The sequence below is a fragment of the Ctenocephalides felis genome, unplaced genomic scaffold (assembly GCF_003426905.1).
Source record: "Ctenocephalides felis isolate EL2017-DRISC unplaced genomic scaffold, ASM342690v1 CF-g0.4_SCAFFOLD_03572, whole genome shotgun sequence".
NCBI classification, from domain to species: Eukaryota; Metazoa; Arthropoda; class Insecta; order Siphonaptera; family Pulicidae; genus Ctenocephalides; species Ctenocephalides felis.
In genome coordinates, this window is record NW_020539726.1 from 40,200,406 (window position 1) to 40,220,537 (window position 20,132).

The 20,132-nt window shown below is 30.0% G+C and overlaps 1 protein-coding gene across 1 annotated transcript in view; it reads right to left on the reverse strand.

Annotated features, from left to right (window-relative positions):
* The window catches only part of LOC113388476 (dynein heavy chain 8, axonemal), a 291,892-nt gene that overhangs the window by 132,243 nt on the left and 139,517 nt on the right, over positions 1-20,132 (reverse strand). The window contains 7 exon segments of the mRNA XM_026625851.1: positions 5,623-5,756; positions 5,831-5,945; positions 7,772-7,841; positions 7,906-8,010; positions 8,081-8,221; positions 13,439-13,639; positions 16,304-16,467. Coding sequence (XP_026481636.1) covers positions 5,623-5,756; positions 5,831-5,945; positions 7,772-7,841; positions 7,906-8,010; positions 8,081-8,221; positions 13,439-13,639; positions 16,304-16,467 — 930 coding nt within the window.

Here is a 20,132-nt window from a genome sequence, read left to right on the forward strand (position 1 = left end):
GAATACTGGCGTCGTGTGCACCGGGCTTTAAGCCCGGTGCACACGACGCCAGAATTTCTTATAACAGGATTTCTGTCAAGTTTTTTTGGCAAGGTGGGCAAGAATTTTGCGCCAGATTTTCACTTATTTAAGCACACGACGCCAGAATTTCTTGTAACAGGATTTTTGTCGAGTTTTCTGGTAAGGTGAGCAAGAATTTTGGGCCAGATTTTCACTTATTTTATGAGTAATAATAATTTCGTACATTTTCAAATAGATTATTATGAATATATACTGTGAATTTCACAATTCTTATTTTTAACTTCCCGTAGGGCAAGTTATAGTAATCGCAAAAAAATCGAAAATGAAAATTTTCGCATTTCTCGACGTTTCAAAGGTTTCTGAATATTTTGGCATACCTTAGAAAAAATGGATGTATGTGTATGTGTGTGTGTGTGTGTGTGTGTGTGCGTGTGTGTATGTATGTGCGGATACAAATGTTCGTCGACGATTTCGGGAACACCGATCAACCGATTTGAATAATTCAAAAAACATTCGATTCGTATTGATAAGGAGACGTGCTGATTAGTTTTTGGCGAAGGCAGGTCTAGCCGTTCCGAAGATACGGGGCAAAAAGCGCCGAAAACGGTAACTCAGTTTTTAAGAGAACGGAGCGTCCGATTTTAATAATTCAAAAAACATTTTACTTGTATTGACAAGGTAAAGAACCGATCAAATTTTCATGAAGGCAGGTCTAGCGGTTTCGGAGATCTAATGAAAAAAAAAATGCCATTTGGCGGTCAAAAACGATCATTAGACATATGCACATCAAATTATCAAATATTTTATAGAGATTTTAACAATAAATATGAATTTGGTTTACAGTCCTATGGGTTCCGTACCAATGTTTACGCGTTAGACGTCGACGCGGCGCTTATGCGGTTTGATATTTCGTCTTTATGCAGTTAAAGCAGTACGATTGCTTTGAAAAAAAAGTTTAGATCTTTCAAAATATGTCAAAATTTCAAAAAAAAAAAAATTAAAAAAAAAAAAATTTTCAAAAAAAAGTAATTTTTTGTCTAATTGTTTGTCAAAAATCTTATTTTTTCGAAGTAAATTTTTTTCAAAAATGTTAATTGTTTTTAAAAAAATAATAATTTTTGGTACGGGAAGTTCCAGCAATTTGCCTTAAGGCACGATGCCTTAATTGCCTTAAGACAGAATTCCACTTACAGCTAGTCTAGGCCTAAAATGCACAAATGCTTATAAGTGTACAAACAGAGGATTGTATAAAATGTAAACAATTAATATATATGTATCGTATCCGATTAGGATGAATTCATAAGATGATTTAATCTCATATTTCTAAGACATAAATGTAGTAACATAAAAATGATTGATTTTTAAAATAAGTATCTTTATCGGATAATTAATCTTATATAAAAATGAATTTGGCCAATCCTTATTTTTAAATGTCAGTTGAAGTCTAAGGATGGTTCTTACGACGAGAAAAAATCGAATAATCGTCGGGAAAACCCTAAAAACCATTTTCTTTTTCTCATACAAACGTTTTCTAACTAAAACTTAGAATCAATTTGAGCTTCATTGCTATTATATAAAGTTCATATTAAATCACAACCACTCACACTATACTCCTTCTAAACGCTTATGCGGATTTTGATAAATCTTTCTGAAGTTTGTTAAGGAAATTTTCTAGGATGTATGTGATTATAAAGTACTGGGATGTATGTTCAATATTGTAGAAATAAATGGAAAAAATTTCTAAAAACGACATGTCATTGTTTGCATTGGAAACAAATAAAAACTATCATCTGCCAAAAATTTCAATTTATTTATGAACCTAGACAATATTAGAATATATATAATAAATGTATGATTGTGAATAAGAAAAATGAAATGTCTTCATTATTATTGCCAAAAAGCAGCTGAGATATGGCAGAAATTAAAATAATATAAAATACAGTATATGTATGTCAGATTGAATGATACACATATGATCAATTCACCTAAAATATGAAATTAAGTATTAAAATTTAGTTTTGTTCGCAAATTTTAATTTATTTTTAAAAATTTTAAGTATTTTTACGGAATTTTTGAAATAAAACGATTTGATTTTTTTTTAATTTTAAATGTTTTTGATATTTTTGATAAAATTACGAACATTTGAAAAAAAATGCGTATTTGATTTTTTTCGAAAATTTGAATGTTTTAAAATTACTGAACTGCGTTTCCCAAAAACTAATCATTTTTTCACATCGCTATATATACACAATAGCTATACACAAAATAAAAACTGAACGCTTTCAAAATGTGTACATAAATCAAGTATCAGGAGTTCCACAAGAGAGTGTTTCAGGGCACTATTGTATCTCATATACACACACGACATTCTAACTGATAGTAATGTAATAATTGGAACGGCAAATGTTTAACAATATGTCTCCGAATTTGAAAAGTGGCTCAATAAGTGGAAGATAAAAATAAATGAAACAGAATCTAGCCATATAACATTCACAATAAGAACCCTGGACTGCCCAAGCGTAAAATTGAACAACATAGAAATACCAAAATATGAGAGCGTAAAATACCTTGAGATTTATCTGGATAGAAAATTAAGCTGGTCAACGCACATCAAAATGAAAAAAAAAAACGATGGAAAAAAAGTTCAAAGAGTTGTATTGGCTAATTGGCAGGAATTCAAATGTGTTATGAAAACAAACTCCTTTTATATAAAACAATAATTATACCAATCTGGACATACGGAAATGAGCTATGGGCGCGCGCAAGCAATTCAAATATAAAATTAATACAAAGAGCGCTATCAAAAATTTTAAGATGCATTGTCAACGCACCCTGGTATATTACAAATGACACTCTACATCAAGGATGAGCAACCCGCGGCCCGCCGAGTGTTTTTCTGCGGCCCGCCAAGCATTTCTCAATAACATATTATTTTCTAGATATTTTATCAAATACGGCTGTAAAAGCTAATTTTGTCGTCAGTCAAATTCTGGTACAAACTGTTGTTCGAAAAAATAGCATTTCCTAATAAAATAAATATTAATTTATTTAAATATTGTTTAACAAGCTTCAATATTGCAAAACAAATTGAGAACTTGTCCGAGAACATAGCAACAACGCATTTCTAAATTTAAAATTATTCAATAAGTAAATCTTATAAAGTCGCGAGGGTTAAATCATCGTAAATTTAAAGACATCCTGGCAATTAAATTTGTGAATGTGTCGATTTTTAATACTAAAGTACGTTAGCTCAATAGTGATGGAATGCTTCAAGGAGTAGACGACTCGAATAGCGAATTACAATTGTTTTTGGATATGAAATAATAATTATAGTTATTTCGTCATTTTGGTAATAAAGAATAATATCTTTTGCAGAATCTTGTGTTTAACTTTTCATATTGAAAAAAAGAAAATGTGAACAAATTTTAATTGTGATTTCAAATGTTCAAAGCTAACAAGACAGCTGTTTTCATGTAAATATTTTCTTCGCCATTTAACATGCAAAATAATACAGATTTAAAAAGTGCATATTTTCAATAAACATCGAATTTTTTTATAATTCTTATGTCAGCCCTGAGAACTTTTCGCTTTTGAAAAAAAAAAAACGCGAATCAAATTTTGATTCAAATTCTTTTTTTGGAAGTACGTATGTGTGCAAACAATTACACAGGTCCATAAAATAAAAGTCGCTGGATAATAATTAATTCATTCAGAAAAAAATCTAGATCGAAGATTGTGTACGTTTTTAAATGTTTTTCAATATTTTGTGCCCCAATTTTGACTATAGATTTATCTTCAGCGGCAAAAGGTACATTGGAAGACACACACCCAATTCTGACAACTCTTTTTTGTGGACCTGTGTTAATTTCAACTATGAAATTCATAAAAAATTAGCACCTATCAAATCTGAGTAAAATATATCAAAGCTGCATACGCATTGCTACTTTCCGCATTAAAAAAAATAAAATAAAGAACAAAATCTAAAAAAACGGCTGATATTGATCAGCTCAACAAATGCAGTGCCAATTTTTTTATTAAACTTTTTAAGTAAAATTGATTTTCTTTTAAATATTATTTGTTTTCATTTTATATTAATATTTATAAACACTTATTATATAAAATATATACTTTGTTCAATTTTATATTGTTGTTCTTTTCTTGTGGCAATTTTGTAATTTTGTTGCAGTTATATTATTCCCGCACTCAGTCAATAAAGCTTTTTACTTAGTTTTAGATCAGACTTTTATCAGAGTTTATGAAAAAACTTCAATTTTATTAAAAAAAAGCAATTTATTTTTATTATGGCTTGTACAATAATATTTTTTTTTAAATCTTGTTCTTTATTTTAATTTTTTTATGCGAAATGAAAAACTACTCGCAACTCACATTTTTATGATTTTATAATAGTCATTTAGCAGTCCAATTATTTTTTATATAGCTCGGTAATCGATCAATAACTATTATCGCCTTTTTGTGAACGTTTTTATTGAAATTCGATCAAGATTTTTCTGAGCTTATAAGAGAGCTTAATTTATCCGCTCTATCCGCTGCAACATTTATAAATAGTAACGAAATGGTTACCTCCGATAAAACTAACTGATTTGCAGACTTATCCTATTGTACAAATATTTCTCGATGTCTCACAAAAGGAGCTATTTCAGGAAAAAATAGAAATTTGATTTTAAAATCAGGAGACAAAACTATTTTTTAAAGAAAACTGGATTTTTTTTCAGAGTATAACATAATTACAATATGGATGTTGGTGTTGGTGTTGGTGTTGGTGTTGGCGTTGCAGTGGGTAAATTATCAACGTAATAATATTTATACATTCAGAATTAGTTAGTCATTTCTTATACCAATGATTTTCTAAAAATATTTTCTGTAGCTAAACGTTCGACGGGTCAGCTAGTATATATATAAATTACGTGCGGCCCGCCATAAAATTTGAAAATTTAAATTGGCCCGCCGGTTAAAAAGGTTGCTCGCCCTTGCTCTACATGAAGACTTAAAAAATAAAACTATTGATGAAATGATAATAGAAAAGAGCAAAAGATGCCACAAAAAATTACCAGGTCACCCAAACAAATTGTTAAAAGATTTAAGCGTGGAATCTCCTAATCGAAGATTGAAAAAAAAGGCCATATGATTTTAAATAAAATGTCAAAAAAAGAGATAACTCATAGAAGATAATCTCTTAAATGCATCTTCAACCAGCAGATGAACATTATTTTGATCGGCAATAAATCTAGGCAAATAAAATGAATCAAGTACACATTGATATTTACGTGACAAAATACAGCTTTCCTATTGGACAATGAAAGTTTCGGCCACAAAACAGTTTATAGGACATGCTCTATTCGTAAAATTCGGCAAGAATTTTCGAGGACAGAAATTGTTTTAAAATCAGTTACCGACATTACTAGGTTTTAGACAGAAATTATGTTAAGGATACCGCCGTTGCAAATAGGAAGCTTAAACGTGAAATCTGGCTGGCAAGATCGTAAAATATGTCGGGCAAGATCGTAAATTATGGTTTATCCTAATCAGGAAATCTGGCGTAGTGTGCACCGGGCTTAAATCAATATTTATTTTATTACTTACCGGTGAGAAACACAAAATGATGTGCAAATTGGCCCTGGATCTCTCTATAAAGAAGTCGTATAAGTTGTCACCAGTTGGTACTCGTTTTGGCTGTGCCTTTTTCATTTTGGGAACTAAATCTGATGTTATCTCATCTATAAAAGAAAATTAGACGTTGTTAAAAACTGTATGGTAAAATTTATGAATTATAATGAATTTATTATATTACCTAATTCGTCTTTCGGGAACAAATTTGCAATTTCACCAGAGCTTAGCACGTTGTTTAGGTATTCCAAAAATCCTTCGTCTTTGATGTCGTTGTCGGTGAAAATGAATGATATACCCTGAAAAGGAAATAATTGGGGTGAAATTGTTTAAAAAAAAGTAACTTTGTAGGGTTTGTTTTAATTAGACTAACAGGGAGCACCTTAGGTTTTCTCTTGAGGGATTTAGATGAAACTACGCATGTTGATAGAGTAGATAGTCAAAATGAAGCCATTGAAATATTATAGGTCTTATTATACAAATTAAGTAGTGCCTTAAGGCAAATTGCTGGAACTTCCCGTACCGTATTCGAGGAATGAAAGTAATCAATAATTGTTTTAAATAATTTCAAATAGATTATTTATTATAAATACATACTGTAAATTTATAAGTGCTTATTAAATTGGGCGACGAACGTATTCTACAAACTTACGTGTGTATGTTTACAAGAAATGTGTTAAATTTTTTTTAATTTGAATTTTTAGATGATTTTAAATTTTTTTCAAAATCTTATTTTTTTTCAAAATTTTGAAATATTTTAAAAATTTTGATTTCTTTTTTAAATTTTGATTTTTTTTAGATTTTAAATTTTGAAATTTTTGGAAAAAATAGATTTTTTTAAATTTTTTGAGAAATTGGGAATATTTGATTTTTTTTAATACATTTTTTTGAAATTTTGAAATTTTTTCAAATTTAGAAGATTTTTCTTGTAATTTTTGGAGAAAAAACGATTTTTTTAAATGTATGTTTAAAAAAGTTCTTTTTTTTTAAATTTGATTATTTTGATAATTTTGAATTTGTTTAAAACTTCGAAATTATGACGAAAATCGATTTTTTTAAATATATGTTTACAAGAAATTTGTCCATTTTTTTTTTAAATTTGATTTTTTTGATAATTTTAAGTTTGTTTAAAACTTCGAATTTATGAAAAAAATAAGTTTTTTAAATGTATGTTCACAAAAAAATTGTTCAATTCTTTGATAATTTTGAAATATTTTTTGCACACTATCTATACCGGCAAAAGATTTTTTGAATTAATCTAATCGGATGATCCGTTCTCTCAAAAACTGCATAACCATTTTTACACCCTTTGCGCTCCATATCTCCGAAACGGCTAGACGTGCCTTTTGCAAAAACGCTTTGCAATCGAGTACGAACCGAATATTTTTTCAATCATACAAATCGGCTATCCCATACTGTCGAAAATGTCGAGAACATTTTTTGAACCATATAAATGATCTTGAAAATTAAAAATCTTGGTACGGAACCCAAAACAAATTGACACAAAATGTGTGCACATTATTAAAATCTATATAAAATATCTGATAATTTGATGTGCATATGTCCAATGAACATTTTTGACCGCCAAATGGCGTTTTTTTAACATTTTTTTATTGGGAGTTCATAACCGCTGGACCTGTCTTTACAAAAATTTAAACAAAGTCAATACATGTAAAATAATTTTTGAATTATTCAAATCTAACGCTCCGTTTTCTCAAAAACTGTAATATCATTTTTGTCATTTTTTGCCTCGTATCTTCGAAACGGCGAGACCTGTCTGTGCCAAAAACTAATTAGCACGTCTCCTTATCAATACAAATCGAATGTTATTTGAGTTATACAAATCGGTTAATCGGTGTTCCCGAAATCGTTGACGAAACATTGTATACGCACACACACACACATAATACATCAAGTTTTTCTACTTATAAGGTATGCCAAAATGTTCAGAAACGTAAAGAAATGTACAAATTTTCAATTTCGTATTTTGGACGCTTACAATAACTTACCCTACGGGAAGTAAGAAAATAGGTCAAAAAATTTTTGTTCTGGTTATCAACTAACTCTATCACCATACAAAGTTTCAACAAAATCTGAGGTAAATTTTGATATCTAAAATTCCAACCTGTCCCTTTTGTCCAGCGACTCTATACAAGAACTTGATATCGTCTTGAAGATTAGTTGCATTGTATGATCTAAAATAACAAAAAATTATCAACACATAAAATCCAAGACAAAAAATAATTCCATCCCTCTTACCTGGTCATGGTGATTTGGTGGAACTGATAATTAGCCATAAACGATGCCAGTTTGCACAAAGACTGCTTTCCTGATCCACCGACACCCACCAGCAAAGCATTTCCTCTGTTGAAAAAAAAACACATAAAAATAATAATTATAATTAAATGTGGAAATTATTAAAAAAATGCTAAACCTTGGTGTTCTGACAATTCTTGATATTGTAAACAGATGCACCAAAGCATCGTGGAAAAACACCATGTCCATATTGGCTCCACGAATAGTCTCGTTGAAGGATGCCATGAATTGATGCACTTTCATCAGCACAAACTCCACACTAAAATAATAAATAGTTGTTATTAAAACTAGTTGTGTATGGCATCGTGCCTTAAGCCAGAACTTCCCATACCATAATGTGATATTCGAGAAATTTTAAACGTTTTCAAATATATTAGTACAAATACTGTAACTTGCATTATTTTTGCTATGTTGTAATTGTTAAAAAAAACAGTTGCCTAATTTACACAAAATTGAAAAAGTGCCCACAAAATTGAAAAATACTGTAACTTTCATTATTTTTGCTATCTTATTGTTATATCTGAGCAAATCAAATGTAAATCATAAATAAATCAATTTATCTCCAGAATATTTCGAACAATCGTCATTTCATTTCGAATTCAATTTAAAAAAAAAATAGTTGCCTAATTTGCACAAAATTGCTTAAAATTGCCCCCGTATAGTACGCATTTGCAAATAATTCTGTGCGACATTTTCACTTATACTGTGCTTAGCTTGGCGGCATTTTCACATTTTTCAATAGTTGTTTTCACAAAACTTGAAAAGTGCTTCAATACATGTACAGTCTAAACGCACTTGGGTAAACATTTGTACCAGAGTGGCGCTTAGACTGTGCTTAGTAGGGATTATACAAAAACCGACATTTCAGAAAACCGGTTTTCGAATTTTAATTTTGCTAAAAAACCGGTTTTAGCCGGTTTTCGAATTTTATATAGAAAATAAATTTTTGCTCGAATATTCTGTAATTTATCCGCAAATTTAGTGTGATTTAGAACAGTATTTGACTGAATTTATTTATTGCTCAATTTTATGGATAGTAAACAAAATTATTTTAATTTTAATTAGTAGAACTAAAAATTAATAGTTTATCTTGATTAAATAACTTTGAAAATAATTATTCGTTAGTCATGCATCATTTTCACATATAAGAATGAAAATATTTTTATGATAGTGAAAGGAAAGTTTTCGAATAAATACAAATATTACATTTTTAAATAAAATAAAAAAAAATAGATACATGTTGTTACATACTTGTTAATATCAATTTTAGTTTTAAAAACAATTAAGCTAAACTCGGGTTTATTAAGCTAAGCCTGCTCCGAGCAATTTTAATTAATTTTAAACATCCTAATTGTTTTTTTTTGTTTAATAAAATATGATTTCAAAAAACTGAGAACGTCTATCGAATTGCTACTGAAATAGAAAATACTCTCATACTTGCGACCAGATTATGCTTAATTGTTTTTAAAGTCTGATATAATAATTCTAAGCTTTTTCTTCTTTTATTTGTGGCTTGTAGAGTTTAAAACTATTTTTTTTAGGTTTGGGAAGAAGAAGTTACTTCTTCAAGAAGAAGTCACACGGATTTAAATTAAAATATACACTGGTATAAACAATCTAAATTAATATATACAAAACCTTTCTGTGGACCATTGCAAACTGATAAGATATCACATGCTATTGAGCCGATATGATTTTAAGAATCAAAACGCTTTCATCTATCTTTTAAATTTGACTATATTTGTCATTTTCCATTTATACAGTGGAAACCGACATTTTTCACTAAAAAACCGGTTTTCGAATTCCATAATTTTCGACAAAAAAATAAACTAGTGGGGTGGGTGGCATCGTGCCTTAAGGCAAATTGCTGGAACTTCCCGTACCGTAACGAAACGTTTGAGGAATATTGAATGTTTTCAAATAGATTATTATAAATATTGTATTATTGTCTAATATTTATAATATTTATATAAACTGAATTGCAGAGTTGAAATTATTTGTTTAAAGTATATTAGAACTATAGTCAGAATTAAAAATAAAATCTGAATTATTTTCGATATACAAAAAATTTAAAAAAAAAAAAAAAAAAATTGTACAAAATTTTTTTTCCAAAATCAATTATTTTGTTAAGACAAGCAGAAAGTTCTTTGAATCAATTGAATCAGACGCTTAGTTCTCTCAAAAACTGCCATTTTTGTACATTTAGCTCTGTATCTCCGAAATGGCTGGGCCTGCCTTTGCGAAAAACTAATAACCCTTTCTCCCAATCATTACTAATGGAATGTTTTTTAGATCATTCAAATCGGATGCTCCGTTCTCTCAAAAACTCGATTTCTATTTTCTGCACTCTTTGCTCCTTATCTCCGTAACTGCTGGACCTGTCTTTGCCAAAAACTAATCAGCTCTTCTCCTTATTAATAGGAATCGAATGTTTTTTAAACCATTCAAATCGGTTGATCCGTACGCCCGAAAACGTGGACGAAAATTTGTATCCATACATACATACACACACACACACACACACACACACACACACACACACATCCATTTTTTCTGAGGTATGCCAAAACGTTCAGAAACCTTCAAAACGTCGAGAAATGTAAAAATTTTCAATTCCGATTTTCGGCCCATTACAATAACTTACCCTACGGGAAGTTAAAAAAAGATGTAATAATTTTTCATCCTCAATAGCAATTGTTTTGTCAATAGAAGCAGAAAGTTTTTTAGATTATTCAAATCGGACGCTTAGTTCACTCAAAAACTGCCATTTTTTGCACATTTAGCTCTGTATCTTTGAAATGGCGGGACCTGTCTTTGCCAAAAACTAATCACATCTTCTCCCAATCATTACAAATTGAATGTGTTTTAGATCATTCAAATCGGATGATCCGTTCTCTCAAAAACTCGATTTGTATTTTTTGCACTCTTTGCTCCGTATCTCCGTAACGGCTGGACCTGCCTTTGCCAAAAACTAATCAGCACATCTCCCTATCAATAGGGATCAAATGTGTTTTAAACCATTCAAATCGGTTAATCCGTGCGCCCGAAATCCGTGGACGAAAATTTGTATCGGAGTTTTGGACATACATATATAACCAATTGTTTTAACATATTTAAAGTAATTCTCTTTTATAACTATTTCAATGTGATAAAAATACACTGTATAACGTAAAGAATTTTTAACATTACGGCATCGCAATGCCTTTTATGAAAGAAAAATTTGTGATTCGCAGAACTCTTAAATATTTGGAATCTGGTAAATTGCTACTTAAAGATCGCATTAAAATCTTCTTTATCAATTATAATACTTTTGGCGAACATCACCAAGGAGCAAGGGACTTTGTTTACTGGTATCTGCCTCAAATTCAGTACAAAAATCCTGAAGTATAAGTCATAACCTTTAAAAATCTTACACCCACACCATTTGTAAAATATTATTTCGAGGAAGGAAATCAATTTTGATATTGACAGCAAAACAAAAGAAGAAGTTCATGATCATCTTTTGAAAGTAGTAGGTAAGTCGGAAGCACTACAACTGGTAGAAAAAAAATTAAAGGAAAAAATTGATAATGTCGCTAACTTTGGATTTGGTTGTGATCGACATTGTATTTGTGAAATTCCTGGGCAAATGTCTTGTCCTGGCATAGTCTTTTACATATGAGAGGAAAAACGGGAATGTTAAATAATTGATATAAATTTATATAATATAACTAGCTGACCCGGCAAACGTTGTTTTGCTAAGTAAGGTATATTCTAAACAATTTCTAGAGAATCAAAAATATTAATACTTTAAGTGTATAAGGATGTGTTGTTTGAATGCTATATAAAATGAGGTATTATAAAAGTTTTATACACTTTCTATAGAAAACATGGTATAATCCAATCCAAGTCTTTTTTGGTCTTTCAACTTTTATTGATTACGTTTCAGGTTTTTCAGATTCTTTTTAGATTCTGGATTTTGTGTATAATTGCAAATAATACTACTGAGCTTATACAAAAATTTTCAAATTTCTGCGAGGAGAGATAGAAAATAAATTAAGTATTTTTTTCTTTGACCTGCTTTTTGAAAAGTTTCAAATAACATTCGATGAATTAAAGTAAATGTAAAAGTCCAATATGACTTTGAGCAAATATTAATTATATTATAATAATCAAACCAACTATATCACAACAGATAACACATTTCACACGAACAATTATCTGGCTACGTTCAGTAAAACTGCCAGCTACTTCATCATTGTAAAAATGTGCTTTTTTGCTGCCTTTCAAAAATTTGTTATCAAGACTTATTTACTCTATAGGCGGAGCAACTTGGAACGGCCAGGTGGCAAACATATTTAATGTCTTATTTTAATTTTAAAGGTGTTTTATAAAATAATTACATTTTTAACTAATGCTAAAAAACTACCAACGGAAGAAAATACTTTTATTATGGATTTTCAAAGATTACCCTTTATCTTCCGATAGCAAAGTCATAAGAATCAAGGTTACAGCTGGTTATACATCTTTTTCCCTCTTTTTTCAAATATTGTTGTTAAACAATGCCTAACTTTTGACACATCGGTGGTAGAATTTTTCAACCCTGAACCTTCATATATTACTATCTATTCCTCGATAAATTCTGCGAAATTATAACTGGGAAAATGTTATTTGGCAAAATGTCCCTTTGATCGATACCAAATTTAGGTTTTGAATTTGAATAACATAAATAAAAAATAATATAACCTACAAAATGTTTTATAAATACCAATGAGTATATAATTATACAAATGAGATCTCTCAGAGCACCGTGTTTGAGAAAAATATGATTTGCAAAAAAAAAGAGTGCTACAATACCAAAAAGTGCATTTTCATATTAACATTTCAAAAAAGTTGATATTTTCAGTTTCTTGTAACACTTGCGGCCCATTTACTAACGTTTTTGTATATAAATAAAACTACAAACAAAACTACTTACTACAAATTTATCATAAATAAATAATATTCACGTAAAATATCCTATTGAACGTAATTGAACATCATCTGTCAAAAGCGTTTGACATTTCCATTTTGCCACCGTCCATTGTTTTATTTAAATTACGCTTCAACAAAAATGTTCAAATTAAAAATGTAAAGTTTCTACGCGGATTTGAAATAATTTCTCACCTTTTGGACTTTCTCTGGATTGGCACGAATCTTTCAAGACTAAGACTGGCCAAATCGATTCAGCCGTTTTCGAGTTTTATTCGGACATTTGAAAGACAGCTCCATTTTTATATATAAGATAAGCGATTTAATAGTATATAATATCCATACATACATACACTCACATACACACACATCCATTTAGTTTCTAAGGTATGCCAGTAAAATGTTCAGAAACCTTCAAAGCGTCGAGAAATGCAAAAATTTTCATTTTCTATTTTCGGCCCATTACTATAACTACCCTACGGGAAGTTAATTAATCTGCGTGGGAATCAATATGTATTTACCATACCTTGGAATTTCTTCGTATATCTTGGGAGCATCGAAACAAAAGTCTTCAGGTTCATCTCCTGTAACATCTGGTGGTTCTCGTAGAAAATCTACAAAGAACGTTTCTTCTTCAGGGTATAACTCTACATACTCTGGTAACAATTTTTCGATAACCTTTTTCAAATTGTTGACGAACCAGTCACGATCCGTGTAGGAGGTAAATCTAAAAACCAAAATAGTATTATTACTCCATAGTCAATAGAGCGTTTTGGGTATGAATTTTTGTACTGTGCTCTAATTTGCATGAAATTTTGGAAATAGGTAAAAATGAAAACAATTTAGACACCACTTCTCAGTGGTTTAATTTAATTTTTTCAAAATAACGCCGGATATCGATAGAAGAACTAATTATAAGACAAAAATGTTTCATAAAGTTTTTCAAAACAACAAATACTTTTCAAGTTACTGGCTACTAAAAATTTGTTTCTTTTTGGCGTTTCTCGTCGTTTTTTGCAAATATCTCCAAAAATATACATTTTAGCAAAAATCATGTAATGAACAAAATTATGTCAATTAAAATCCTAACTAGTCGTGCGTGCCATCGTGCCTTAAGGCAAATTGCTGGAACTTCCCGTATCAAAAATTTAATTTAAAAAAAAAATCACTTCTAATTAGAACTTCGAAATAAATACATCTTTGAAAATTTTAAAACATCTTAATTTTTTTTGAGATATTTGAATTTTTTTTATACTTTGAAATATTTCGTAAAAATTGAACTGTTTTTTAAAGCAATCGCGATACGTTAGCTGGGTAAAAACAAAATACCAAAGCGCGTGAGCGCTGCGTCGCAGTCTAACGGGTAAGCATTGGTGCGGAAGCCATAGAAATGTTAACAAAATTTGTTCTTTTTATTAAAATATCTATAAACTGTCTGATAATTTGATGTGCATATGTCCAAATGACATCTTTTTACTGTTTTTACTTGATCTCCGAAACCGTTAGACCTGCCTTCCCGAAAAAATTATCAGTTGTTCATTTCGTCAATACAAATATAATATTTTTTGAATCATTTAAATCGGACGCTCCGTTCTCTCAAAAATTGAATTACCATTTTTAACACTTTTTTGCCCCGTATCTCCGTAACGGCTGGACCTGCCTTTGCCAAAAATTAATCAGCACGTCTCATTATCAATAGAAATCGAATGTTTTTTGAATCATTCATATCGATTGATCCGTGTTCGAGAAATCGTCGACAAAAATTTGTATCCACACACACATACATACACGCACACACACACAGACAGACATTTTTTTGAAGGTATGCCAAATTGTTCAGAAACCTTTGAAACGTAAAGATAAATGAAAGTTTTCATTTTCCAAGTTATTAATGTTTAAATATGTAACCATAAATATTAACTGTTTTTATTCAAGGGTAGTGTTAAGGGTTGAAAAAATTATAGATATAGTAATTAATTTCGACAATTTAAAATAACATTCAAATCAATAATTTTTTCGATTTCGGAATATTTTTTTTAACAATTTTAAAAAAGGGTTAACAATTCGATAATTAAGATAAAGAAGATAAAATATAATTTACTTTATGCTTAAATCTTTTTATGTCATAACAAAATATATTTTTAGGCGTTTTGTAGGGCATTTCAAGGGATTAAAAATGATTTTTAGGTAAGGTAAATGTATTAGGAAATACTTTACAATGTTTACTTTACCCTTTAATATTAAACACGTTTTCTAACAATAAAATGGCTCAAAGTCAATTTATACATAAGGTATGCCAAAATGTTCAGAAACCTTTAAACGTAAAAATAAATAAAAATTTTCATTTTTGATGAAAGTTAATAATTTCTAAATATGTAGCCACAAATATTAACTTTTTTTATTTGAGGATTGAAAAAATTACAGATATAGTAATTATTTTTGAGAATTTGAAATAACATTCAAAACAATATTTTTTTAAATTTCAGAATAATTTTTTAACTATTTTTCATCACGAGGTTTTGTGTACAATAAAGGGTTGAAAATTAAGATAAAGAGAATAAAATATAATTACTTACATCTTTTTATCTTATATCAAAATATATTTTTAGGTGTTGTTTCAACTCGCAAGGATTGTAGGGTTTTCAAGGGATTAAAAATGATTTTATTGTAAGGTAAATGTATTAGAAAATATTTTACAACGCTACCCTTTAATATTAAACACATTTTCTAGGCATAAAATGGCTCAATGTCAATTTATACATAAGGTATGCCAAAATGTTCAGAAACCTTTAAACGTAAAAATAAATAAAAATTTTCATTTTTGATGAAAGTTAATAATTTCTAAATATGTAGCCATAAATATTAACTGTTTTTATTTAAGAGTAGTTTTAAGGGATGAAAAAATTATAGATATTGTAACTAGTTTTTAGACTTTAAAATAACATTCAAAACAATAATTTTTTCAATTTCAGAATAATTTTTCTTAACAATTTTTCATCAAGGGGTTGTATTTTTAAGAGACAAAAAATCACTAAATATCACGTAGGAGAGTATCGTAAGATATGATAATTATGGTAATTAGATATCGTAAAATGTCGCGTATATTTATTTTTTATCTGAATTTTCTAAAAAAATTCAAACATTTTCAAAATAAATAAAATATTTAACTTTTTTTTCTCGTAACTAAAAATACACGTAATGTTCGGTGGGGGGAGGGGGGGGGTTAATTTTAAATATTTCCTTGTATCACAAAGAGAGAGGGAGAGTCCAAAAATCCTTAAAAAATTAATCCTTAATTTCATGCAAATTGGAGCACAGTAAAAAAAATCAGAGGTTACACTATTTTTTCCACTATATATCAATGGCTCTAAATTTTTCCTTTATCTCTTACCTGTCGGCAATAACTCGAGTGCACTCGTGTCTCCAAAGCTTGAAGGCCATTTGTATATCCGGCAACTCCAGACGTTGAATATTTAGAATTCCTTGCCAAATCCTGGACAAGTCGCGCAAATTGAACACGTAGTGGAATTTGGCTGGTGTCGGCAACATCTTTGCCTGGGAAAGGACGAATCGATAAAAATCGAATAAATGAAACAATAAAAAATTGTTTTGGTAATAGAGATGGGTTACTCATTCCGGAGTTATCACTCCGATACAACTCCTCCCTCGGAGTGAAATATCCGACTTCCCTAAACTGATACTAAATCTGTTAACATGTGCAGATATTTGCTTGAGATTTTCTACTAATACAAAGATTTGGGTCGAAAAAAGTGGCCTTTTTTTCGTCTCCTCACAGGCAGTTTTATGACTTTCTAGGTATATAATGTCTCAAAATAATGCTATTTTGTATTCTATATTTTGTATACGATAATGTTTGTCAGTAAATGAGCTCTTTCAATGGTATACAACCAGTTAAAAAAATATTTAGTATTGTATTATAACTTTTACACAATTATGATGATTTTATAATTGTATGAAAGTGATAGTATGCTAATCAAACTACCTGATGTATAATTAACTCTCGAAAGGGAAATAATGAAAGAATGTGAGGTATTATTATTTTGTGAAAAATATTAAACACAAAGATTTATTCTTATTTCATATATAAGGCTCACTGCATTATTTTCATATAAAAACTAGTTATTGCATTTTCTGAACTTTTCTGTATTTTGTTATAAATATACATAATGAATATGAATTATATATGAAATGTGGTAAGGATTTCTATCCTGAAAATCTTTAGAATTTTGATTGTCTTGTTGTTCACAAGTCACACAGATTCAGATGCGAGAATGTACAAAGAAATTTGATTCACAATTATCATTGGAATGGCAATGATATGATTTCTTTGATGTGTCAGACTATTTATTTGGAACATCTTTTACATATAATATTGCCAAGATGTCGTGAATTGTGAATAGTTATCGAATAAATTGAGAAGCACTGTCCTTAATTTAATTATATTGACCAGATATAGAATTTATGGCGAGTGTTCACTTTGAATAATTATTATTCATTCAAAATATTTAGTTTAATTTTGAATACATTTGGATACTAAGCATTTGTATGTTGCTGGGATATCAGATAAATAGTAAAAAAAATTAAACTAACAATTTTTTATTTTTCTTATCTACATATATATAAAAATAAGTCGGGTTTTCCTTCCTGACGATTAAACTCCAGAACACACGAACCGATTTCGACAATTTTGCATTCGTTGGAAAGGTCTCGGGCTCCGCAAGATTTATAGCTAAGAAAATTAGTTGTGCATGACATCGTGCCCTAATGCAAATTGCTGGAACTTCAGGCACCGTAATTGAAAATTCGTGTAATGACATTAGTAAGAATTATCAGAATTATGCTTGGTTAAGTCAACGAGCAATTTTGCCGCAAAGAATAATGATGTACAGGCACTGAAATTTCACCATTCAATCAAAAATTGCTGGCGATTTGGTGACATACCAATGATTCCGACTGGTCTTCTGCTTGACTTCGAACGATTGCAATTTCCAGTTCGCCTTGCGTTCGCAATGACAATTAACAAGTCGCAAGGCCAATCGCTTAGTGTTTGCTGGATAAATTTCAAATAGATTATTTAGAAAATCATTGTTTTTCACATGGGCAGTTATACGTTGCCTGTTCACGAGTTGGAAAACCATCCGCTTTGTTTGTGTAAACGTCAGACCAAAAAACAAAAAATGTGGTTTACCAAAGAGCACTTCAATGAAACGGATAATTTGCGGATTCACTTTCATTTACTTAGAGAAGTTCAACTAAAAAACACTTCATTTTTGTAATCGAAATAAATTCATTACTGTTGTGTAATAAAATCAAATTTTTCTTTTTCAAATATAAAACAAACAAAAAATTTCTTCATTTTTCTCACGAAATTATCTGGTGGCGAAACGGAGTTCGTCGGGTTTGCTAGTCTATAATATATTTCAAAACTTTAAACGCGTTTTTCTCGAAACACGATTTTACAACGCGGCACGCAAAATAACTACAACAATTTGATTTTTTTTCATTCGAATTTTTTACAGTATATTTAAAATTATATTTTCAAGTGCCCATCATAGCGGAGCGCCTCCAATTTGACGCGGCTCGCTCAAACGGCTGTGGTACCGCCGTTTTTAATTTTTTTTTACAATTATATTTTATTTTGTTACATTAAAGTACAATAAACAACTATCTTTAACATCATGATTCTAATACTTTTCCTTCCGCCCAAAAAAAAATGGCAAACACATACTTTTTTTTGGCTGCTACAGTGGTGTAACCCCTTAAAGACAAATACCTGCTGTTGAAATTAAATAAAAATTTGCACAATACACGTGATTGATTTTATGGTTTTCAATTGAAATGGTAGGAAACGAATAGCTTATTTTTTTACTTTTTTGCACAATTTCACAGTGAACACAATGCCGGTTTGTCACATGATATTAACTGAGCAGAGAACAATGAGTAGCAGTCAAACAAAAAATATTAGTTTGCAGAACATACTAAGTATCAGAGATGACGCTGTATGTGAAAAAAGATTTTTTCGCTTTTCTGTTGAAGTTTTCTTCAGTTTTCTTTGCTATAAACTTCACGGAGCCCGATACCATTCCAACGAATGCAAAATCGTCGAAATCGGTTCATGCGTTCTGGAGTTATATCGTCAGGAAGGAAAACACGACTTATTTTTATATGATAGAAGGTAAACATATTCAAAAAATTCTATATTTTCTCTTCAAAAATAATTACAAAATTAATTTTGATTCCCAAGTTTTCTGTCAATTTAAGATTTGTATGCATATTGAAATGCATGAAATAGTAATTATTATAATAAAACTAGCAAACACGACGAACTCCGTTTCGCCACCAGATGGTTTCGTGAGATAGATAAAGAAATTTTTTGTTTGTTTTATATTTGAAAAAGGAAAAAAATGATTTTATTATACAACAGTAATGAATTTATTTCCATTACATAAATGATGTGTTTTTTAGTTGAACTTCTCTAAGTAAATGAAAGTGAATTCGCAAATTATCCGTTTCATTGAAGTGCTCTTTGGTAAACCACATTTTTTGTTTTTTGGTCTGACGTTAACACAAACAAAGCGGATGGTTTTCCAACTCGTGAACAGGCAACGTATAACTTCCCATGTGAAAAACAATGACTTTCTAAATAATCTGTTTGAAATTTATCCCGCAAACACTAAGCGATTGGCCTTGCGACTTGTTATTGCGAACGCAAGGCGAACTGGATATTGCATTCGTTTAAAGTCAAACGGAAGACCAGTCGGAATCATTGGTATGTCACCAAATCGCCAGAAATTTTTGATTGTATGGTGAAATTCAGTGCGTGTACATTATTATTCTTTGCGGCAAGCATTGCTCGTTGACTTAACCAAGCATAATTCTGATAATTCTTACTATGTCATTACTCGAATTTTTAATTACGTGCGTGAAGTTCCAGCAGCTTGCATTAAGGCACGATGCCATGCACCACTAATTTTCTTAGCTATAAACCTTGCGGAGCCGAGACCTTTCAACGAATGTAAAACTGTCGAAACGGTTCGTGCGTTCTGAGTTATTTCGTCAGGAAGGAAAACCCGACTATTTTTATATATATAGAAGATGAACAAAAATGTTTGAACAATTTGTAAACTATTTCCAAAGTCTTAATAAATCCTTATAGATATGTTAACAACACACTAAAATTGTCGGAGTTGTGGAGTTGT